This window comes from Coregonus clupeaformis, chromosome 17 (assembly GCF_020615455.1).
Source record: "Coregonus clupeaformis isolate EN_2021a chromosome 17, ASM2061545v1, whole genome shotgun sequence".
NCBI classification, from domain to species: Eukaryota; Metazoa; Chordata; class Actinopteri; order Salmoniformes; family Salmonidae; genus Coregonus; species Coregonus clupeaformis.
The window spans coordinates 35,246,214-35,270,970 of record NC_059208.1 but is presented as its reverse complement, the minus strand read 5'-3'; the positions used below and the strand labels follow the sequence as shown (position 1 = coordinate 35,270,970).

The 24,757-nt window shown below is 46.7% G+C and overlaps 2 protein-coding genes across 8 annotated transcripts in view; one reads left to right on the top strand and one right to left on the bottom strand.

Moving 5' to 3' along the window:
* The window catches only part of LOC121586309 (tripartite motif-containing protein 46), a 31,352-nt gene extending 8,887 nt beyond the window's left edge, over window positions 1-22,465 (top strand). For 4 of the 7 annotated variants that reach the window (XM_041902905.2, XM_041902902.2, XM_041902903.2 and 1 more), the window contains exons 2-12: window positions 1,527-1,791; window positions 2,020-2,173; window positions 7,150-7,348; window positions 7,868-8,014; window positions 8,405-8,500; window positions 9,097-9,350; window positions 10,418-10,539; window positions 11,159-11,497; window positions 13,291-13,520; window positions 20,231-20,298; window positions 20,626-22,465. In XM_041902905.2, the coding sequence (XP_041758839.1) occupies window positions 1,527-1,791; window positions 2,020-2,173; window positions 7,150-7,348; window positions 7,868-8,014; window positions 8,405-8,500; window positions 9,097-9,350; window positions 10,418-10,539; window positions 11,159-11,497; window positions 13,291-13,520; window positions 20,231-20,298; window positions 20,626-21,085 (2,334 nt within the window). In that variant the 3' untranslated portion in view covers window positions 21,086-22,465. Of the gene's footprint in view, window positions 1-1,526; window positions 1,792-2,019; window positions 2,174-7,149; window positions 7,349-7,867; window positions 8,015-8,404; window positions 8,501-9,096; window positions 9,351-10,417; window positions 10,540-11,158; window positions 11,498-11,771; window positions 12,379-13,290; window positions 13,521-20,230; window positions 20,299-20,625 lie in introns of those variants that run through there. The other 3 variants (XM_045226298.1, XM_041902908.2, XM_041902907.2) reach the window with 3 other exon arrangements.
* Window positions 3,936-5,664, bottom strand: LOC121586310 (zinc finger protein 574-like). Its single transcript, XM_045226299.1, has one exon. It carries the CDS (start codon window positions 5,631-5,633, stop codon window positions 4,425-4,427), a length of 1,209 nt encoding a protein of 402 aa, XP_045082234.1. The 5' UTR covers window positions 5,634-5,664; the 3' UTR covers window positions 3,936-4,424.
* Window positions 22,466-24,757: the final 2,292 nt, after the last annotated feature.

The window sequence follows — 24,757 nt, the reverse complement described above, 5'->3', positions numbered from 1 at the left end:
TAACTTAGTGCGTGGAGCAGGAACAGGCCGGGCTGGGCTGGCGACGCACCCCGTAGGCTTAGTGCGTAGAGCAGGGACAGGCCGGGCTGGGCTGGCGACGCGCACCATTAACTTAGTGCGTGGAGCAGGAACAGGCCGGGCTGGGCTGGCGACGCGCACCGTCCATTTGGTGCGAGGGGTCGTAACAGGCCGGACCGTACTGGGGACACACACCACTGGCTCTACCCCGGGAACTGGAACGGGCCGGACCGGACTGGTAATACACCCCAGTACCACTCGCCGTGCCTCTACATCTCCTCTCCCTACTTTGACCAGTGGCCCCCGTAACCTGGTGGCCTTTTGAATTCGCCCCTTCTCTGCCTCCGTCAGCCCCGTCGTCCATGCCCTGTGCCCCCCCCTAAAAATTTATTGGGTAGTGCTCACGGGCTTCCAGCCTTGCCTCCGTGCTGCCTCCTCATATCGCCTCCTCTCGGCTTTAGCTGCCTCCAGCTCTTCACGAAGGAGGCGAACTTCTCCCGGTTGTGCCCAAGGACCCTTTCCATCCAGTATCTCCTCCCATGTCCATGAATCCTGTGTAGGTGGGTCCTGTTGCCGCTTGACACGCCGCTTGGTCCTAGATTGGTGGGTAATTCTGTCACGATCGTCTTCTTGTGAGATATTGGACCAAGGCGCAGCGTGTGCCAAATACATCTCTTTATTTTGGAAGAGAGAAAAAACACGAAACCGAACACTATCCAAAACTAACAAAACAACAAACGACCGTGAAGCTAAATAACGTAAGTGCACAGACAAGCAACAAACGTTCAACATAGACAATTACCCACAAACACATGATGCCCATGGCTGCCTTAAATATGGCTCCCAATTAGAGACAATAAACCACAGCTGTCTCCAATTGAGAACCAATCTAGGCAGCCATCAACATACAAACACCTAGACAAGACATTACCCCATAAACCTACAAACCCCTAGACAACCCAAAACACATACTTCACCATGTCACACCCTGACCTAACTAAATTATTAATGAAAACAAAGATAACTAAGGCCAGGGTGTGACACCTGTAGCATCTTGAATGCTGCAGTTAATGGTAGTTGGTGGTACAACTGTTTTATATGTGTTTTATTTCAATACCTCTTCTTCATGTTATTCCTCTATTTTGGTCCCGTGCTGTGTACTTACTTCGTTCTCTTTTCAAACACTATAAATTCATCCTTCTACCCCCTCTAGGTGGGTTTGTTTTAATTCAATTAATTAATTCTTTTTAGTCTCATGAATATCAAAGTGATTCGCCATTTACATTATATTACATTTGAGTCATTTACCAGATGCTCTTATCCAGAGCGACTTACAGTAGTGAGTGCACACATTCTCATCGTTTTTTGTACTGGTCCCCCATGGGAATCAAACCCACAACCCTGGCATCACAAGCGCCATGCTCTACCACCGAGCCACACAGGACCCCCTTAGGTCTGTCTATCTACCTGCGTGATTCATTGACTCTCCACCTCTCCCTCCTCCCCAGTCTAACGTAAAGAGCATGGAGTGCGAGCTGCATTGCCCAGTGTGTAAGGAGATCGTCAAGCAGCCCGTGGTCCTGCCATGTCAGCACAGCGTCTGCCTGATGTGTGCCTCCGAGGTCCTGGTTAAAAATGGCTACCCTCCTCCGGAGCTGCCACCCGAGCCCAACTCTCCTGCCTCCACCCCCAACACCCGCTCTCCCCGCCAGCCACGCAGGCCCATGCCCTGCAAGGCTGACCATCGACCCATCGACCGCGTGCTACGTTCAGGTAATGTGTGTGTGTGTGAGTGTGTGTTTGCACGTGAGAGAGAGAGTGTGTGTATGTATCTTTAGATTCAATGTCAAGTGACAATCAATAGGACTAGTCTGGGGATGCGATGGGAATACACACATCCTTCTCTGATTCTCTCTTTCTCTCTATTTCCTCCACTCTTTACCTATCCCTCTCTCCTCATCCCACTGACTGACTTCTCCCCCTCTGCCACCCTGTGTCCAGGATTTGGGACGTATCCGTCGCCGGGGCGACGGCGTAAGGAACCACCCCCTGCGATGTTGTTTCCATGCCCGCCCTGTGGGAGGGAGGTAGAGCTGGGAGAGAAGGGCCTAACTGACTGCCTGCGTAACCTCACCTTGGAGCGCATTGTAGAAAGGTAACACACACACTTATACACACTTACATTTATACACGCACGCACACATGCACGTATGCACAGGCATGCACAGACACGTAGTGGAGGTGAGTCGGCTCATGGACTTGTGAGCTCTTACGGAAAAACCACATGAATTTTATGTGATCCCATGTGATCTTATGTGAAGTTAAGGTAATATCATGTAAAGCAACATGTGATAACATGAAACTACACATGTGAAAACACGTGATCACATGTGAATTGTTCGACATGAAATCATGTGATTTGACACATGTGAAATTGTGTTTTTCTGTAAGGGAGGAGGTAGCCCTGGGCAGTATACCGTATTTTACGATGTACCGGTATTGATGCACGGCCTGGTTTGGGTTTTTACTTCACCTTCTATAACGGTATTTGAATGTTTGGTTTGTTAAATGTGATACACCATGTGTAACGTCCATTTTTATAGTTTACTCTCTACCTGAGTCATCTCTCTCCATGCCACTTTCCACACAGACCTAGCCCTGTCCCCTGTCATTCAAGGAACGCATTTGTTGTTCCTCGACAACGAGACACTTGCGTTTGTCTGCACGGTCAATGCAGCACATGCAACAATGTTGATGACAACAATGCTGTTTTCACTTTGCTTCTTAATATAAATCCACTAGCGTTCTATAATTACACTAATAGTTTGTGTTTCTTACATCTGCAAATGGCTAGTTTGTCTTTTCTTAGCAAGTTGGGCCTAAATCGTGTTTGCCGCTAATGCTAATCGCTAGTTAGCTGGCTAGCTGATAAATGTACTGAGTCAGAGCAAACGTAACTAGCTATACAGCCTGATAATACCAGGGATGGTGCGACTTAAATCAGCATGTTGTTTGTGCAACAGCATCTTCTAAATCAAAGAGGAATACATTTACATTTACATTTTAGTCATTTAGCAGACGCTCTTATCCAGAGCGACTTACAGTTAGTGAGTGCATTCATTATTTTTTTATTTTTTTTCATACTGGCCCCCCGTGGGAATTGAACCCACAACCCTGGCGTTGCAAACGCCATGCTCTACCAACTGAGCTACATCCCTGCCGGCCATTCCCTCCCCTACCCTGGACGACGCTGGGCCAATTGTGCGCCGCCCCATGGGTCTCCCGGTCGCGGCCGGCTACAACAGAGCCTGGATTCGGGAGTACTGTTTCAATTATGATTAACTTCCAAACTACACTGCTATCGCCAAATGCACAGAGCATAAAAATATATTTCTCCACCAAGCCAGCCTCGCCCAGGCCCAATGGCTCCTCACAGTCTACATTACAACCATTGTTTAGGATGACGTGAAAATCTATGCATGACACCAAAGAACCATTGGGCCTAAACGAAACCAACCTAGTGGAGAAATACACCTTCATATCTTTATACATTTACTCTGTGCATTTAACAATAGCAGCACAACCTAGAAGTTAATCATAATAGAAACAGTTTGGCATGACAATGCACCACTACATGAACCAGAAACCATATATAAATAGAAACATAATGTCTCTTAGAAATTGCAACTCCCAAACATTCCAATCCATGTTTACTTTTCACAAAAATCTCTTTCAAATAGTAAATATCCTCAACAGGTTTTATAAAATGCACAGTGGTTGCATTTCATCTGCTACTACAGAACACTTACTTAGCAATATAAAAATCATAAAACAAACAAGAAAAGCGCCATGTGTCAGACAGCATGAAAGCCATTATACACACACTCTTTCACACAAACACCTCTAAAAAAATTTAAAAACAGTAACACTCAATTATCATGATAATCATTTAAAAGATATTAATCAAAACAAAAATGAGGGAACAAACATGATGCCCAAAACTAATTGCTGTTGTTCTTAGTCCAGATAAGACACAGGTGTATGACAGATGGGTTTAACAACGGCTTACATCTTTTGGTTAGTAGGTCAGTCATTCCAAGCGTGATGTGTGCCTTGAACATCCTAACACAACCCAAAAATGGCAAATGCTGAACAATCAGTGGGACATCTCAGCTCACCTGTTAAAAATCCTGCAAGAAATTCCTCACCCGTCTTTCTCACATTCTAAAAACACTCCAAACTCATGATCTAAATTTCACACCCAACCTCAAACCAACAAAAACCCTTGACCAAATTCTAATTCTTTAAAATCCCTCTCTGATTCTTCGTCCCCTCCCCAATCCCTTTACAGAAAACCCCCCCTTCCCCATTCTGAATTATCTCTTGCTGCGGCCCGCTGCCTCTTTCTACTCCTCCTCCGGGTGGCTGCTCTGCTGATGGGCCTTCAGGTTGCTCTCTCGGCCAAAGCTCTTGCCACAGGTAGGGCAGGCGTAACGCCCCTTGGTGTGTGCCCGGTTCTTGTGGGCTTCTAGCTGCTCGGCACGGGCAAAGCTCTCCTCACACTCCTCGCAGGGGTGGGCCTTACGTGGGGTGTGCTTTTCCTTCTTGTGGGCGCGGAGCTGGGCCAGGGCATGGAACGTGAGCTCACACTCAGGGCAGGGGTGCTGCTTGGGTGGAGCGGGAGCCGCCTTGGGTTTCTTCTCCTCTGCTGGGACTTCACTGTCGTCTTCTCTGGCCTCCTCGCCTGCTGTTGCTTTAGGACGACCCCGTCTGCCGCCGGCTGCTGCTTTCCCCTTGGTCTCAGCCGGAGCTGCTGCAGCCTCCTCTGCATTGTTTCCAGTCTCAGCCTCCTCTGTCCCCTCTTCCTTCTTCTTCCTCCTCTTCCCTTTCTTCTCTCCGACCGCTGTGTCCTCTGCTTTAATGGGCCGTCCGCGCTTCTTGGCTGGTGAGGCGCCGCCGTTGCAGTGCTGGTCACCGGCGTGGTTCTCCTGGTGCATTATTAGCTCAGACTCCGTTTCGAAGCCCCGGTTGCACTTCCCACAGCGGTGCGTCTTGGTAGGGTCATCTGGCTCTTCCACCTCTGCCTCTGGACGGGGGTGCTGGGCCAGGCGGTGGGTACGAAGGAGGGCAGGGCTGCGGAAGGTCTCACTGCAGTCCTTACATACAAACTGCCTCTCTGGACAGACCTGTCTCCTGTGGGTCGTCAGCTCAGAGAAGGTGCGGAAGCTCTCCTGGCAGTGGGGACACTTGAAGGGCTTGTCCTCCTTGTTGTGTGAGCCCTGGTGCTGGGTCAGCTCCTCCGAGGACGGAAAGGTCCGGTCACACACATAACAGGTGAACAGAGTATCTCCCTGCTGGAGCTGCTGCTTGTACTCCTCGCGATGGCTCTTCTTCATGTGCCTCTCCTTGGCTTTGGAGTTACAGAATGTGATGAAGCACTGGAAACACTGCAGGTTCTCATGCTGGTATGGTTGTATGGTGGGTGGGGGCGGTGCTTTGAAGGAGGAAATGGGTTTGTAGGGTTCCGCTGGTTTCTCAGTGGTCAGTTCTGCAGGGGGATCCGGTGGCCCCTTCCCCATCACTATCTCCTCTATATTCAGTATGTCTGAGTCCATCGTGGGAGAGTGGATGTCCTCAAACCGCTTCCAGTACAGTGAAGTGAATACCCGAAGCATGAATATGTTAGCTACATGAAGTAGCTATGAGAAAACATTCAATGTAGTCAAAGGTTATAGGGTCCCTTATGAAACACTGACCATCACTTTGGTTCCTACCCTGTCACAATAACTCCTCCCTGGCATTTTTATTCGTTGTCATGTCAAACAACACTGCATTCAAAGTGCTCACTGTTATAGTCTAACTATAGACCTATAATAATCAATCTATTTCCATGATTCCAACAGTTCACCCAAATGTTTTGCTCTAAATCGCAATTGCAACATTTTATTTTGAAATAAGGCCTAAATTGTTTGCCCATATCGTGCAGCCCTACGTGGCAGTGTGGAAATGATCTCAAATGAGTGCAGGAAATGCAGAAATGGATCATGCTGAAAATAATTGTTGTTTGAATTGAACAGTATAAAACAATCAGAAGGGAGAAAGACCCATTGAAATCACTTAGAATGTATGTGTTGCCACCCTAGGGTCACACACTTCTCATAAAGCAAATTTAGAACTTTATTATTCAAAAACATAAAATACCTTGATATGATATTTTGGCCATATTGCCCAGTCTTACCTTGTCTGCAAAATCAGTGTCACCGTCGCGAAGGAATTTCCTCTAGGTTTGTTGAAGTCGTTGGTTTCCCAATCAGTTCAGATCTCACCCGTGACACACACACACACACATTCACACTGTATAGTGGTCTAAATGCTGCAGGGTATGCTATTGTGGAACATTTCAATTAGTAGCGTCTTTAGCCCCTTTAGCCACAGTGAGTGAGAGTGTCCAAGTACTGCTTTCCAAATGGCACCCTGGTCAAAAATAGTCTGGGCCCTGGTCAAAAGTAGTGCACTATATAGGGAATAGGGTGCCACGTGCTGACTCTTGTTAATCAGCATGGAGCTGACCTAGAGATGAAATTAGCAGAGCTCCCAGACACTGCGACACACTGTAGCAAGCTACTGTAGCAGACAGACACTGTACTTACACTGGACTACTGCAGTGTAACTGCTAACAGCTTATTTTCCCCATGTAGAGTAACCTCTTATGTTATTTATCACCCTGTCTACCCATCCCCTCTCGCTCTGTCTTGGCCCTGTTCTCTCCTTCCATCATTTTTTTTGTCTCTTTTTCTTTCGCCTTTCTTCGCCCACCCCCTTTCTACTACTATCCTCCCCTAATTCGCCTATGCTCTCTCTCTCCTACCCTCCTCCCTTTAATCATTCCCCTCTCCCCCTCTCTATCTTCCTCTCCCCTGTCTCCCTGTCTCCCTCTCTCCCCTCCTCCTCTCCCCCCTCTCTATCTTCCTCTCCTCTGTCTCCCTCCCTCTCTCCCCTGCTCCTCTCATCCCTCTCTATCTTCCTCTCCCCTGTCTCCCTCCCTCTCTCCCCTGCTCCTCTCATCCCTCTCTATCTTCCTCTCCCCCTCTCCCTCCCTCTCTCCCCTCCTCCCCTCCCCCCCTCTCTTAGGTACAGACACACAGTGAGCCTAGGGAGTGTGGCTGTGATGTGTCAGTTTTGCAAGCCTCCCCTGTCCCTGGAGGCCACTAAGGGTTGCGCCGACTGCCAAGCCAGCTTCTGTAATGAGTGTTTCAAGCTCTACCACCCCTGGGGAACGCCGCGCGCCCAGCACGAACACGTCCAGCCCACCCTCAACTTCAGGCCCAAGGTGAGGCCTGCCTCTCCCTCATCACTCTCTCTCCTCCCTCATATCTCTCTCTCCTCTGTCATCCCTCTCTCTCCTCTCTCATCCCTATCTCTCTCTCTCTCCTCTCTCATCCCCCTCTCTCCTCCCTCATCCCTCTCTCATCCCTCTCTCTCTCCTCTCTCATCCCCCTCTCTCCTCCCTCATATCTCTCTCTCCTCCCTCATCTCTCTCTCCTCTCTCATCCCCCTCTCTCCTCCCTCATCTCTCTCTCTCCTCCCTCATCTCTCTCTCCTCTCTCATCCCTCTCTCTCTCCTCTCTCCTCTCTCATCTCTCTCTTCTCTCTCCTCTCTCCTCTCTCATCTCTCTCTCTCTCTCTCTCTCTCTCTCTCTCTCTCTCTCTCTCTCTCTCTCTCTCTCTCTCTCTCTCTCTCTCTCTCTCTCTCTCTCTCTCTCTCTCTCTCTCTCTCTCTCTCTCTCTCTCTCTCTCTCTCATCCCCCTCTCTCCTCTCTCATCCCTCTTGCCTGTCCTCCTCCTCCAGGTTCTGTCGTGTCCGGAGCATGACCAGGAGCGTCTGCACTTCTACTGTAGGACATGCCAGAGGTTGCTGTGCCCGCTCTGCAAGCTGCGCCGCGTCCATGCCGGGCACAAGGTGGCGCCAGTCGCCCAGGCCTACCAGACACTCAAGGTGGGCATCTGGGTGCAATGGCTTAATTGATTGTAGCATGGTTCTTGCATTGGCCTTATACTGTGGAATTTACTGAATAATGTATGTAATACCTATGAGCTGCTTTGAATAAAAGTACCCAAATGGCAATATTGTTATACTCAATTGCATTAGTGGATATCACACACAATGGAGATTGGCCCTCAATGGTTGGTGGTTAGTCTAGTAGTACAGTGCATGACAGAAAAGGGGTAGGAGTCGCCATTGAACTGTGGGTTTAGATCATCCAGTATGTAAGAGATACAGTTAACATGTAGGGTAATACAGAGCTACTGTTGTGCATTAGGAGGAAGTCTGGTCTGGTCTGGGCATTAACTCTTTGTTTATTTGTTGTCACTGTTTATTTGACAGGACAAGATTACCAAGGAGATGAACTACATTCTGTCCAACCAGGAGACAGTGCTGGGCCAGATCTCACAGCTGGAGAGTGCCATCACTCAGACAGAGGTAACTAAATAATACTGCAGTCTGCAGAGCTCCAGAAATACCCCACCAGAGGGGTATACTACAAAGGAGGATCAATTAGTTAGCCAGCTAACTTTAATAAACAACCAGAAATAACTATTGATTCATTAAGAAAGTTGAACTTAGATATGTTATTTTGGATGTTGAGTTAATTAGACCAAGTTTTCTTTAAAAAAGCAACTTGTTAGCTGGCTAAGTAAACAAATAGCCAATTCATCATATGAGCTCCACTGCGCTGGCAATAATATATAATAATATTTAAGCAAGTTAGTTGGCTAACTCATTGATCCTACTGGCCACACCACCTTGGACAGCATTGTTTACCACAGTAGACATCATATGCTAATGTGAACTGTATTTATAATCCATAGCTCTATGGTCCTAATCGGTGTGTTGCTGTCTAATACATAATCTCTGTGGTCCTCCTAACCTCCCTGTGTGTTTCTATCTGAATGTTGAACAGCGTAGCCAGTCTTAACCACAGAATGAAATAGAACACGATTCTAGAATAATATAGATTTAAATACATTATATCTCTATGGTCCTACTCCTACCTGTGTGTTGCTGTCTGTCCACAGGCGAACAGTGTAGCGGCACGGGAGCAGCTGTCTCAGAGCGTGAGAGACCTGACCTCCCTCCTCGCTGAGCGCTACGCCTCATTGGCCCAGGCCCTGGAAGGGGCACGGCAGAGACGGGGCGAGGCATTGGCGGGCCAGGTGGCGGAGAGGCGGAGCCTGCTAGAACATGCAGGCCTCATGGCGTTCTCCCAGGAGCTGCTGAAGGAGACGGACCCGCCCTGCTTCGTCCAGGCAGCACGCCAGACACACAGCAGGTCTGACTGGCTGGACAGCAGACAGCGTGGAAACTTATACAAATAGCACCCTATTCTTAAACAAATATCACACTATTCCCCATAGAGTTGTGGTCAAAAGTAGTGCACTGTAGGGAATAGGGTGCTATTTTGGGCAAATACTCAGGGCTGTTTAGCTCCCTAGTTTTGTTGTTTGTTGATTTTTATGTACCTTTGTTTGTTTGTTTGTTTGTATGTTTCTCTGTTCTTATTGTTCCATTTCTCCTCCCTCCTCTCAGCCACTCCTTCTACCCATGTCTGTTCTTCTTCCCCTCTTTTGTGTATGCGTTCACTGCTCATCCCACATCATCAGCAAAATGACAAATGGCCACAAGAGGGAGCCAGTAGACCTGTTTGATAAAGATAACATGGCGTGGCTTTAGTGATGGTGTTCTATGTAGTTGTGCTCCAACCAGTGTTCACTGTTTCCAATGATGGGTTGTTAGACTGACACTGGATTAGTGGCATGAAACATGTAGTTATACAGGTAGACAGTAGACTGCTACAGTATGTAGTCTCTCATTAAACTACAGTATCTAATCACTCGTGGACAGATCTACATAAACATAACTGGTACCGTAGAATCTGTAGGGAATGGAATGGGTTGCGTGGGATAACAAGCAGCAGTAGTTCCGGTGTTTGGGTTTTTCGTCACTGGTTATTTGGACAAATTACGATTTCGCTGGTATTAGCATCTTTCGGATTTCGGAAGGGGAGGGGGCATTTGGCCCGTAACTTGCAAAGAGAGAAGTTGGAGCTCCTCGTTCTAGCGTCTCTTAGTCCCTTCTCTTAACATGTATGGACCCAGAATTTAATCGAGCAGTTGACCAATTACGTGAGACTTTAGTTCTGGATTAACCAAGATGAATCTATCTGCTATCAACTAAAGTTACTCTAATTGCGTGTTACCCTAATAATACAGTTGTTAAGTCTGTGTAGTGCATACCTTCCTCCTCTGACTTCTTGTCTACTTCCAAACAATGATTCTAAAAGTCTCTCCCTTTCTCTCTCTCTCTCTCCCTCCTCTCTCTCCCTCCTCTCTCTCCAAGGTTATCCACGTCCATCGAGGGGCTGCAGTGTTTCTCTCTGGCCGCTGATCCCTCCTTCAGACACTTCCAGCTGGACGTCTCCAAAGAGCTCAAACTCCTCACAGACCTGCAGTTCATCCAGGGTGAGACAGAGGAGGAGAGGAGGATGAAGGAGGGGATAGGAGGGAGGGGTAGAGGGATAGAGTCAGCCAGAGAGAGAGGAGGAGAAAGGAGGGGGCTATGGAGACGTAGAGTGATAGAGTCAGCCAGAGAGCAGGGTTAGAGCCAGAGTATTGAAAGAGGGCTATAGGAGTGGAAATAGAGGATGTAAGAGAAATCACATTCTACAGAATACAATCATGTAACATGTTGGTGGTCATTCAATTTAAAGGCAAGATGAAATAGATGCACAAGATAAACAGCAGTAGTGTGTCAATTTCGGCAACAACTCTGTTTTGGTCCTGTAGCTATCACGTTGTAGCAGCGTGAAGCGCACCAGTGCACATGCGCAGATACTCTGTGTGACTGTGTGAGAGCAAAGTCTTGCATCACGCTCATCTCAATATCTGTGGTGCTGCTTGTGGCATCATCTTCTCGCTGAGTCTACCATTAATTATGTCATATTACTGCATCATATTGTATCTTCAACTATGCGTTAGCAAACTGTAATGAACGTTGGTAGTATTGCATATGTAATCAAGCCAGAGAGTATGTTTGTGTATCTAACATCTGACTGACAGCTGTAACGTTTTCTCCCATCAGCCCCTCTGGCCCCTGTCATTGACACCCAAAAGACCATGGCCTATGACCAGCTCTTCCTGTGTTGGCGGCTGCCTCAGGAATCCACCCCCGCCTGGCACTTCTCAGTGGAGTTTCGTCGCCGGGGGGTGGTGCCAGGAGGCGGAGCCAGGGGTGGTATCCAAGGGCGATTGGCTACGGCCCGCTGGGGCTGGCAGCGGCTGGAGGAGGTGGGCGGAACCAGTGCTGTGATTGACAGGTTGGAGATGGACAGTGTGTATGTGTTGAGAGTGAGAGGCTGCAACAAGGCGGGCTTCGGGGAGTACAGTGAGGAGGTGTACCTACACACTCCACCAGCACCAGGTGAGGTTTATACACTGTTCTATAGGCACACACACACACACACACACACACACACACACACACACACAATCTCATCATAAGTCTTGGTATAGCTGATATGCATCAGAACAGTATCCATAGAGATCATCTTAATGACTAATTTCTGTATTTTTCTGCCCATTCCCATCCATCTCTCCTCCCATCCCTCTCTTTACCCATCCCATCTCTCTATCCAACCCATCCTCTTAACACTGTCTTCACATGTCTCTCCTCATCTCACTCATTCCGCTCCTAGATCCACTCTCCCAATCCACATTTCTCCCTGTGCCTGTTAGTGTGAGCATCGACACCCTTTTCGAATTCTTCCTCTTGTTGCTTTGCACATATCTCTACCTCTTTTTTCATGTATACCATGCATCTCTTGTCCTCCCAGACACCCTCTTTCTCCCTCTCTCCCATAATGAGATCTCAGAGTGTGTTGATGAGGTTTGCTGTTTGTTAAAACCTGAGGCTTAACAAATGGATTTGGTTGATTGAGATCTATGCTAATGAGTCTGAGAAGTCCGGAGTGGTCAATGTATTCCTTGTCTCCCCTGGTAAATTCTTCTATTCTGCTATATTTCCCCAAAATAATCCCAATAATAATCCCAATTTAGGAAAGATGCATCCTTCTCCTTTGATTGACCTTCTGCTTTGACTGTTTTCTATCAGTTTCTAGTTTGTTGATGAAAGACAGTTTGACTCCCTCTCTCCTAGTCCATGTCTCCTCTCTTCATTCCAGTTCTTTATCCCTCTCCTCTGTTAACCCTCTCAGTTCTTTCCTTGTTGCCCTGATTCTATATCTTATTACTCCTCTATCCCTGTAATAGTGCTGAGCGATTAACCAAAATATCGTTTTTTTTTTTTTTTTTAAACAACTAATTGACCGACATCGGTTCAATTATTTGAATTCCATTTTGTTCCGTTTTTTTTCTATGAGCTCAATGTGCAGTTTCTGTAGAGATAACTCAGATCAAGCCTGAACTGTGCGATGTAGTAGGGAGTTGTAGTTTCCAACAGGCCAATATTCTACATAGTTTAGTGCAGAAAATGGGGTAATGAACTACAATGACCATAATCCATTGCGCGCCCGCTTAAACTTATCTGGTCTGTGCGGAGCAGACGCGGAGACTGAGACAAGAGAGAACGTGCGATCAAGAGGGATAGAAAGCAGTTGCTTCATGAGCCTGAAAATACATGATCTAAGTGATTGATAGTTTCAGCAGTCATAAAGGTATGCCTTTTTTACTTTGAAGAACTACTAAAATAGTGATTTTGTCAGGCAGTATAGGCAGCAGCTGTATAGAGATGAGATGATGACTTGGAATTAAATAATATAGTCGTCAAATAAAACAAATATTTTATTAAAGTAATGTGAATAAATTAAGTGATAAGCAGTCACTACCATCATGAATTGTTTTATTCTGTGTTTTTACAACATTTAACCCACAAAATACATATTGCATTTAATGTCAATTTCTTTTATCGAAACCGAAATAAAACAATGTGATTATTTTTGAATAATCTAATCGAAACCGAACCGACCTCAAAAAGCACTAATCGCTCAGCACTACCCTGTATTTACCTCCTCTGTGCCCTTCTCCTCTTCCCTCTCTCCTACTTCGCTTCTCTACTCTATCTCATCAAAACCCTCCTCTTCCCTCTTCTCTATTTCCTGCAAAATCACTGCTCCTTCCACCCTCCCTCTCTCTCTCCTTCCCCCTCTCCTTCCCCCTCCCTCCACCTCCCTATCCTCCCCTGCCCTCCTCTCTCAGTGTTAAATTTCTACCTGGACTCTCGCTGGGGTCTCCATGCCGACCGGCTGGTGGTGAGTAAGGAGCAGCGCTGCGCCCGGAGCGTCCCCGGCCTGTCACTGCTGCAGGCCGCCGACCGAGCGCTCACTTCCTGTCACCTGACTGCAGACCTCCTGGTGGGCGACGTGGCCATCACCCAGGGCAGGCACTACTGGGCATGCTCAGTGGAGCCCGGCTCCTATCTGGTCAAGGTAAGTGGAACGGCTGGGAGGAGAGTTTGGCCCAATCCCAAATCGTCTCATAAGCCCTGTGCCGTATTCACTTATGGAGATCTGAGAGGATATGACAGGTGAAATCAATTTGGTAATAGCTCCACCTTGCCTTCTGCTAGGTGGAAGTTAAACCATATTGCTTATACCAATCAAATCCTCTCAAATATCCACAAGTGCATAGGGCAGGGATCAGCAACTAGATTCAGCCGCAGGCCAATTTTTTTCAAGAGCGGATGGTTGGGGGGCTGGAACATAATTACAAATAAATTGACTGCAAATTGACCGCAAGAAGCCCAAACAGATACTAAAACATAATAATTTCAAACCTTGCTTACATTTGTATATGAGCACGTCTCTCTATTATGCGTGAGAGTACTTGGGAACAGATGTCTTAAATGAAAATCACTTGGAGCTGATTTCCTGTGGTTTTTACAGTCTTTTATGTCCAACAATGAAAATATTGTATGCTCCAGAAAATCGGGAAATTATATTATTTTACGCTAATATAATTGCTCAGAGAAAGAGATTTTGTTTAACAAGTAATATTTATATTTTTCTCAAAAAGATAAGGGTCAAAATTGTTGGCACCCCTGTTTTCAATACCTTTCAATACCTCACCTTGCGAAGATAACAGCACTGAGCCTAAAATGTTTTATGAGATTGGACAACACATTGGGAGGGATCGTAGTCCATTCCTCCATACAGAAATTTTCCAGATCCTTGATATGTTTGGTCTGTACTTATGGACTGCCCTCTTCAATTCGAACCACAGGTTATCAATGATTTTCAAGTATGGAGTAGAGGTCTTCACGGGTCAAAAAAAATTGACACGTTCTGAAATGGACCTAGGCTTTCCCACCCGGACCCGATATGCAAAAATACATGTTTTAATTATAGAGACCCGTTCCGAACGGACTCGAGGACAACTAGACCTGTTCCACATAGACCTGGTCAGATCCAGACCCGGTCAGATCCGATCCCAGTGAGGGAAGCAGAAGAAAAGTCCATTTTTAAGCTATTTTATTAACTGGAGCTGATAAAGCGTGAGGGAGAGAAAGGTGCCGCTCTAGCAGGCGGGGGCGGCAGCATAAATTATACAATGTCTCTCTCTCCCTCTCTAATGCAGCAGTCACTTTCGGATCTGTACAGGTCCTTTTGGACAAGTCAGTTAAAATTACACATACCCGAGACCCTTGACAATCATATCAGATCTGACCCAGACCTGTGACATTATTTAGAATTCTGGATCCGGACCTACTCGGATCGGGCCTCGGGCATTCGGGTACGGGTGGATCCGTGAAGATCTCTAGTCTGGAGACTGAGATTGCCATTGCAAAATGTTGATTTTGTGGTCAATTGACCATTTCTTTGTTGATTTTGATGTGTGCTTGGGGTTATTGTCTTGCTGGAAGATCAAATCAAATCAAATCAAAATGTATTGGCCACATGCGCCGAATACAACAGGTGCAGACATTACAGTGAAATGCTTACTTACAGCCCTTAACCAACAGTGCATTTATTTTTAATAAAAAAGTTAAATAGAACAACAACAAAAAAGTGTTGAGAAAAAAGTGCAGAAGTAAAATAAAATAACAGTAGGGAGGCTATATATACAGGGGTGTACCGGTGCAGAGTCAATGTGCGGGGGCACCGGCTAGTTGAGGTAGTTGAAGTAATATGTACATGTGGGTAGAGTTAAAGTGACTATGCATAAATAATTAACAGAGTAGCAGCAGCGTAAAAAGATGGGGTGGGGGGTGGGGGTGGGGGGCAGTGCAAATAGTCTGGGTAGCCATGATTAGCTGTTCAGGAGTCTTATGGCTTGGGGGTAGAAGCTGTTGAGAAGTCTTTTGGACCTAGACTTGGCACTCCGGTACCGCTTGCCGTGCGGTAGCAGAGAGAACAGTCTATGACTAGGGTGGCTGGAGTCTTTGACAATTTTGAGGGCCTTCCTCTGACACCGCCTGGTATAGAGGTCCTGGATGGCAGGAAGCTTGGCCCCAGTGATGTACTGGGCCGTACGCACTACCCTCTGCAAGATCCACTTGCGGCCAAGTTTCAGCCTCATGGCAGAGGCAACCAGGTTGTTGACTAATATATACAGTGAGGGAAAAAAGTATTTGATCCCCTGCTGATTTTGTATGTTTGCCCACTGACAAAGAAATTATCAGTCTATAATTTTAATGGTAGGTTTATTTGAACAGTGAGAGACAGAATAACAACAACAAAATCCAGAAAAAAACGCATGTCAAAAATGTTATAAATTGATTAGCATTTTAATGAGGGAAATAAGTATTTGACCCCTCTGCAAAACATGACTTAGTACTTGGTGGCAAAACCCTTGTTGGCAATCACAGAGGTCAGTCGTTTCTTGTAGTTGGCCACCAGGTTTGCACACATCTCAGGAGGGATTTTGTCCCACTCCTCTTTGCAGATCTTCTCCAAGTCATTAAGGTTTCGAGCCTGACGTTTGGCAACTCGAACCTTCAGCTCCCTCCACAGATTTTCTATGGGATTAAGGTCTGGAGACTAGCTAGGCCACTCCAGGACCTTAATGTGCTTCTTCTTGAGCCACTCCTTTGTTGCCTTGGCCGTGTGTTTTGGGTCATTGTCATGCTGGAATACCTATCCACAACCCATTTTCAATGCCCTGGCTGAGGGAAGGAGGTTCTCACCCAAGATTTGACGGTACATTGCCCCGTCCATCGTCCCTTTGATGCGGTGAAGTTGTCCTGTCCCCTTAGCAGAAAAACACCCCCAAAGCATAATGTTTCCACCACCATGTTTGATGATGTTCTTGGGGTCATAGGCAGCATTCCTCCTCCTCAAAACACGGCGAGTTGAGTTGATGCCAAAGAGCTCGATTTTGGTCTCATCTGACCACAACACTTTCACCCAGTTCTCCTCTGAATCATTCAGATGTTCATTGGCAAACTTCAGACGGCCCTGTATATGTGCTTTCTTGAGCAAGGGGACCTTGCGGGCGCTGCAGGATTTCAGTCCTTCACAGCGTAGTGTGTTACCAATTGTTTTCTTGGTGACTATGGTCCCAGCTGCCTTGAGATCATTGACAAGATCCTCCCGTGTAGTTCTGGGCTGATTCCTCACCGTTCTCATGATCATTGCAACTCCACGAGGTGAGATCTTGCATGGAGCCCCAGGCCGAGGGAGATTGACAGTTATTTTGTGTTTCTTCCATTTGTGAATAATCGCACCAACTGTTGTCACCTTCTCACCAAGCTGCTTGGCGATGGTCTTGTAGCCCATTCCAGCCTTGTGTAGGTCTACAATCTTGTCCCTGACATCCTTGGAGAGCTCTTTGGTCTTGGCCATGGTGGAGAGTTTGGAATCTGACTGATTGATTGCTTCTGTGGACAGGTGTCTTTTATACAGGTAACAAACTGAGATTAGGAGCACTCCCTTTAAGAGTGTGCTCCTAATCTCAGCTCGTTACCTGTATAAAAGACACCTGGGAGTGGGTCAAATACTTATTTCCCTCATTAAAATGCAAATCAATTTATAACATTTTTGCGTTTTTCTGGATTTTTTTGTTGTTATTCTGTCTCTCACTGTTCAAATAAACCTACCATTAAAATGATAGACTGATCATTTCTTTGTCAGTGGGCAAACGTACAAAATCAGCAGGGGATCAAATACTTGTTTCCCTCACTGTACAGGGATAAAATTGTAGACCTGCACAAGGCTGGGATGGGCTACAGGACAATAGGTAAGCAGCTTGGTGAGAAGGCAACAACTGTTGGCGCAATTATTAGAAAATGGAAAAAGTTCAATATGACGGTCAATCACCCTCGGTCTGGGGCTCCATGCAAGATCTCACCTCGTGGGGCATCAATGATCATGAGGAAGGTGAGGGATCAGCCCAGAACTACACGGCAGGACCTGGTCAATGACCTGAAGAGAGCTGGGACCACAGTCTCAAAGAAAACCATTAGTAACACACTACGCTGTCATGGATTAAAATCCTGCAGCGCACGCAAGGTCCCCCTGCTCAAGCCAGCGCATGTCCAGGCCCGTCTGAAGTTTGCCAATGACCATCTGGATGATCCAGAGGAGGAATGGGAGAAGGTCATGTGGTCTGATGAGACAAAAATATAGCTTTTTGGTCTAAACTCCACTCGCCGTGTTTGGAGGAAGAAGAAGGATGAGTACAACCCCAAGAACACCATCCCAACCGTGAAGCATGGAGGTGGAAACATCATTCTTTGGGGATGCTTTTCTGCAAAGGGGACAGGACGACTGCACCGTATTGAGGGGAGGATGTATGCGGCCATGTATCGCGAGATCTTGGCCAACAACCTCCTTCCCTCAGTAAGAGCATCAAAGATGGGTCGTGGCTGGGTCTTCCAGCATGACAACGACCCGAAACACACAGCCAGGGCAACTAAGGAGTGGCTCCGTAAGAAGCATCTCAAGGTCCTGGAGTGGCCTAGCCAGTCTCCAGACCTGAACCCAATAGAAAATCTTTGGAGGGAGCTGAAAGTCTGTATTGCCCAGCGACAGCCCCGAAACCTGAAGGATCTGGAGAAGGTCTGTATGGAGGAGTGGGCCAAAATCCCTGCTGCAGTGTGTGCAAACCTGGTCAAGACCTACAGGAAACGTATGATCTCTGTAATTGCAAACAAAGGTTTCTGTACCAAATATTAAGTTCTGCTTTTCTGATGTATCAAATACTTATGTCATGCAATAAAATGTAAATTAATTACTTAAAAATCATACAATATGATTTTCTGGATTTTTTGTCTCTCACAGTTGAAGTGTACCTATGATAAAAATGACAGACCTCTACATGCTTTGTAAGTAGGAAAACCTGCAAAAACGGCAGTGTATCAAATACTTGTTCTCCCCACTGTATATATATATATATATATATATATATATATATATATATATATATATATATATATATATATATATATATATATAGTGCATTCGGAAAGTATTTAAACCCCTTCACTTTTTCCACTTTGTTACATTACAGCCTTATTCTAAAATTGATTAAATAATTGTTTTCCCTCATCAATCTACACACAATACCCTGTAATGACAAATTGAAAACAGGTTTATAGAAATGTTTGTATTAAAACTAAAAAACAGAAATACCTTATTTACATAAGTATTCAGACCCTTAGCTATGAGACTCGAAATTGAGCTCAGGTGCATCCTGTTTCCATTGATCATCCTTGAGATGTTTCTACAACTTTATTGGAGTCCACCTGTGGTAAATTCAATTGATTGGACATGATTTGGAAAGGCACACACATTTACAAGGTCCCACAGTTGACAGTGCATAAACCAAGCCATGAGGTCGAAGGAATTGTCCGTAGAGCTCCGAGACAGGATTGTGTTGAGGCACCGATCTGGGGAAGGGTTCCAAAACATTTCTGCAGCATTGAAGGTCTCCAAGAACACAGTGGCCTCCATCATTCTTAAATGGAAGAAGTTTGGAACCACCAAAACTCTTCCTACAGCTGGCCGCCCGGCCAAACTGAGCAATCGGGGGAGAAGGGTCTTGGTCAGGGAGGTGACCAAGAACCTGATGGTCCCTCTGACAGAGCTACAGAGTTCCTCTGTGGAGATGGGAGAACCTTCCAGAAGGACAACCATCTCTGCAGCACTCCACCAATCAGGCCTTTATGGTAGAGTGGCCAGACGGAAGCAACTCCTCAGTAAAAGGCACATGACAGCCCGCTTGGAGTTTGCCAAAAGGCACCTAAAGGACTCTCAGACCAAGAAAAAACAAGATTCTCTGGTCTGATGAAGCCAAGATTGAACTCTTTGGCCTGAATGCCAACTGTCAGGTCAGGAGGAAACCAGACACCGCTTATCACCTGGCCAATACCATCCCTACGGTGAAGCATGGTGGTGGCAGCATCATGCTGTGGGGACTGGGAGACTAGTCAGGATCGAGGTACAGAGAGATCCTTGATGAAAACCTGCTCCAGAACGCTCAGGACCTCAGACTGGGGCGAAGGTTCACCTTCCAACAGGACAACGACCCTAAGCACACAGTCAAGACAACGCAGTAGTGGCTTCGGGACAAGTCTCTGAATGTCCTTGAGTGGCCCAGCCAGAGCCCAGACTTTAACCTGAAAATAGCTGTGCAGCAACGCTCCCCATCCAACCTGACAGAGCTTGAGAGGATCTGCAGAGAAGAATGGGAGAAACTCCCTAAATACAGGTGTGCAAAGCTTGTAGCGTCATACCCAAAAATACTTGAGGCTGTAATCGCTGCTAAAGGTGCTTCAACAAAGTACTGAGTAAATTGTCTGAATACTTATGTAAATGTGAAAAAATTAATAAAAACCTGTTTTTGCTTTGTCATTATGGTGTAATGTGCGTAGATTGATGAGGGGAAAAAACAATTTAATAAATGTTAGAATAAGGCTGTAACATAACAAAATGTGGAAAAGAAGTCGAGGGGTCTGAATACTTTCCAAATGCACTGTATATATAGATATCTTTTTTTTTTTTATGTATTACCTGTTAAACAGAATCTCTTTCTCTGAGCAATTGTATAATTCTCCCACTTTTTTTTAGCATACAATATAGTATTTTTATTTTTTATTTTACAGTATTTTTTTGTTCATATTTATCAAGGGTGCCAATAATTTCGGACCCCACTGTATGTTGCTGCCCCCTTTCAGTGCCTCTCTCTATCTGTTACACAGGTGGGAGTGGGCCTAGAGGCCAAACTACAGGAGTGGTTTCACCTTCCCCAAGACATGGCCAGTCCCCGGTGAGTGGTGCTGGAGGTTGAGGCTATAAAGTGCAGGGAGAACAGGAAGTAGTCAATGGAAAATATGTTGAGGAGAGACTGACTTACATCAGGGTAGGAGTGCTGGTCTAGGATCAGTTTAGCCTTTTACAGCATAATGAATAAGATGACATGGACAGGGGGGACCTGAGATCAACCTTCCTACTCTGAGACGCTTTATGTATACGGGCCCTAGTTGTGTATGTGTGTGTATGACTCAGCACTCTCTATTTCTTTCTCGCTCTCGCTCTCGCTCTCGCTCTCGCTCTCGCTCTCTCTCTCTCTCTCTCTCTCTGCCTCCCGCTGTAGCTATGACCCAGACAGTGGCCATGACAGTGGGGCAGAGGATTCCCTGGACTCCCCTCCCTCCTTCTCTTTCCTCACAATGGGCATGGGCAAGATCTTCCTGCCCCAGGCTCCCAACCATCATAACAACCACGGTTGCAACGGCACCAGCCCCCGCCGCAGCCCCACCATCGCCAACGGCAACAGCCCAGCCTCCTCGCCTACGGGCCTCACCTACCCCCTGCCTCCCAGGCTCGGGGTGTGCCTTGACTTTGAGAAGGGTCGCGTCACTTTCTACGATGCCCACTCGCTCCGTCCTCTGTGGGAGGGGCCTGTCGATTGCTCCGGCCCCGTTTGCCCAGCTTTCATTTTTATTGGCGGAGGGGCGCTGCAGTTACAGGAGTTGGTGGCCAATCGGATGGCAGACCAGACTCCAGTCAGGAGGGTCACCATCCAATCACGTGTCACTAATCTGAATAACTAGGCTGCGATTCAATTTTAAACAATGGTGTAGCGCGTGCTTGACATTTAAAGGTAATATCCAATTGAGCCGACCTCTGCAGCGTTTACCTTGAATGCGATCTCTGCAAACGCAGTAACATTGCCTTTAAAATAATTGAATCTCGGCCCTAATCTGAGGTGATTGATTGGACATACAATATATAAAGTTAATTGTAAGCTATTTACTTGGCCAGAGCAAAAAGTTAGTAACCTCATTTTGTTGTTTTGTATTTCATTTGTATGAAAACGTTTTTATTGCAACCAATATGCAAATGTATTTAACTTAATTACATACTTTTATTTTGTCAGAAATACTAAATTGCTTAAGTAGTGGCTGGCAAATTACACACACAGCAACTATGTAATGTCTCCTATCTTTGACACTTGCTCTATTAACCACGCTATACTGTATATATTTACGGTATATATGTATATATGCAAGAACATATATTTATTTGAGAAAAACTGTTTCTCAGTCATGTCTTGTCTGGGTGTTCATCTATGTCAGGGGTTTTCAAATCTTACCGTACGAGGTCCGGACCACTGCTGGTTTTCCGTTTTACCTGATAATTAATTGCACCTACCTGGTTTCTCAAGTGGAAATTGATTCGAGGTCCAGAATTGAATTTGAGGGATCTATGTTTTTTGATCATGTAACAGTTCCACCCCTTCACTGTGTACTAACACTATGTACACATCTACTGTACGTCTGTGTATCTCCAATGGAAATAAAGTCCTGACTGTTAGTGAACTCTTCCCACTCACTCCATCACAACCCCAACCAAAGTGATTTATCTGGTCTAAATACTGTTGTAATTGAGTAGACAGTAGATTGAGTTAGGAGGATAACATGTCATGAGGCAATACTGTAATTAGGAACTGAATGATACTGCTTCAGCTTTAGCCACCTTTATCACTTACTGCTTGATTAATATGTTTGTGCACTGGTTGTTTTTCCAATGTTTAACTGTGTGTCTGTGTGTGTGTGTGTGTGTGTGTGTGTGTGTGTGTGTGTGTGGGAGTGAGACTGCAGTTAAAATAATTAACTTGTCTGATAATCATATTGATCACCATTGGCTAATGATCATTTTGGCTTTTAGGGAATATTTTTTATTATTTCAAAGCGTGCTTGTTTGTAAATTATGAGCAGTACTTGTTATGAATGATAAGCTTTCTAGAAATGTAGGATGTTTCCAAAATGACACCCTATTCCCTATATAGTGCACTATGGTCAAAAGTAGTGCACTATTTAGGTAATAGGGTGCCATTTTGGACGCAGTCAAAATGTAGACTTCACCTGCTGGCAGAATGTTTGTAAAAATAAAAAAACAGACCAACAATTAACGCTAAATAAACACAAATTCTGAAAATGAGAAAAACCTGACCTCCTTATTGTTATGTGTGGTGGTAGTAGTAGTTGTCACAAGCCGGGCTAGAACTCCGGTCTCAAATGTGTAGAGCTGGGGGTACTACCCCTTAGCCACAGAGGAGATGTTGTAGGACCCAAATGAAACATCCAAGGCAATACTCCAGGTAAGTAGATTTAATGTTCCAAAACAGGAGGCAAAACAAAACAACTCCCCGAGGGGAGAAAAACAAACTAAAGATAACTTCGAATAACTTACTAGGACTGATACGGTGGGACAAAGCAGGAGACACATAGACAGGACGCAATAACCAAGTGAGAAACAAGGGGAAAACACACAGCTAAAATACTCAAGGGGAAACAAGGCACAGGTGACATAGATAAGCTAATTAGGACACATGAGGAAAAACTAAGGCAAAGGGGAACACAGCTGACCTCTAGAGGCCAGGAGACAAACAGGGGAAGCAGGAAGCTGACAGGACCCCCTCCTCTAGGAACGACTCCTGACGTTCCTTCCAGAACACCCTGGCCCCAGGGTGCGAAAATCTCGGATCAACCCTGGGTCCAGGATGTCCCTGGCCGGAACCCAGGAGCGCTCCTCTGGCCCGTAGCCCTCCCAGTCCACCAGATACTGCAGAGAGTTCTGGACCCTCCGGGAGTCCAGTATCCGGCGGACTGTGTAGGCTGGCTGGCCGTCTATGATCCTGGGAGGTGGCGGGGGTCTGTGTGGGGGGCAAAAGGAGAAGACAAGACAGGTTTAAGGAGTGAAACATGGAAAGTGGGGTTAACTCTAAGGGAGCGAGGCAGAACTAAACGATACGACACAGGGTTAACCTTTCTAGAAATGCGGAAAGGGCCGATGTATCTCTGGGAAAGCTTCTTGGATTCGACCCGGAGGGGCAAGTTCTTAGTGGCCAACCAAACTCTCTGACCAGCTCGGAAACTAGGGGCCGTCCGGCGGTGGCGATTAGCCTGACTTTGGTATCTCTGGGAGGTCCGAAGGAGGGTACACCTGGCCTTCTTCCAGGTCCGCCTACAGCGTTGGACAAAGCGCTGGGCCGAGGGAACACCAACTTGCGCCTCTTCCTCTGGAAACAAAGGAGGGTTGTAACCGAACTGGCATTCGAAGGGGGACAATCCGGTGGCTGAGGACTGGAGGGTGTTGTGGGCATATTCAGCCCAAATGATATAGGTGGCCCAAGACGTGGGATTACTGGCCGCCATACACCGCAGGGTGGTCTCCAGATCCTGATTAATCCGTTCCGTTTGGCCATTAGACTCTGGATGGAATCCTGACGATAGGCTGGCTGTGGCCCCAATAAGCCTGCAGAAGGCCCCCAAAACCGGGACGAGAATTGGGGACCTCGGTCAGAGACCACGTCCAGGGGAATGCCAAATATCCGGAAGACATGGTTCATGAGGAGCTCCGCAGTCTCCTTAGCCGAGGGCAGCTTGGGCAGGGGAATAAACCGGGCAGCCTTAGAGAAACGGTCTACCACCACAAGGATGACGGTGTTGCCCTGGGATAGAGGAAGTCCCGTAACAAAGTCCAGAGAAAGGTGTGACCAAGGCCTTCGAGGAACAGGTAAGGGATGGAGCAGTCCCTGGGGTCGCTGGCGTGTCGACTTTCCCTGGTTGCACACAGGGCAGGCCTCAACATAGACCTGCACGTCCTTCTTGATGGACGGCCACCAAAACCGCCGTCGGAGGAACTCCAGTGTGCGAGCACTGCCAGGATGGCATGTCAAGGGCGACTCATGACCCCACTGCAAGACGCGGGCCCGAACCGAGAGAGGAACGTACAGGCGACCGGCAGGACCACCGCCTGGATCGGGCTCATGGGCAAGAGCTTCTCGTACCCCTCTTTCTAGTTCCCACTGAAGAGGTGCGACGATCCTAGACCTCGGAATAATCGATGCCAAGGGCTTCTCTTGTACCTCGGGAGAATAGACTCGAGACAGAGCATCCGGCTTGACGTTCTTGGTGCCAGGTCGGTAAGTCAGGATGAACTGGAATCGATTAAAGAAAAGGGACCATCGTGCTTGCCGAGGGTTCATCCGCTTAGCCTGTTGGAGATATTCCAGGTTCTTGTGGTCTGTGAGAACCTGGAAAGGGTGCTGAGCCCCCTCAAGCCAATGGCGCCACTCTTCCAAGGCCAGTTTAACCGCAAGCAACTCTAGATCCCCCACGTGGTAGTTGCGCTCGGCCTCAGACAGGCGGCGAGACATGAAGGCACAAGGGTGTAATCTCCCATCCGCACCCCTCTGTGACAGGACGGCTCCCACCCCC

Bases quoted from the DNA above. Each gene is read 5' to 3' on its own strand.
- LOC121586310 (XM_045226299.1), bottom strand. From the start codon at position 5,633: ATGGACTCAGACATACTGAATATAGAGGAGATAGTGATGGGGAAGGGG.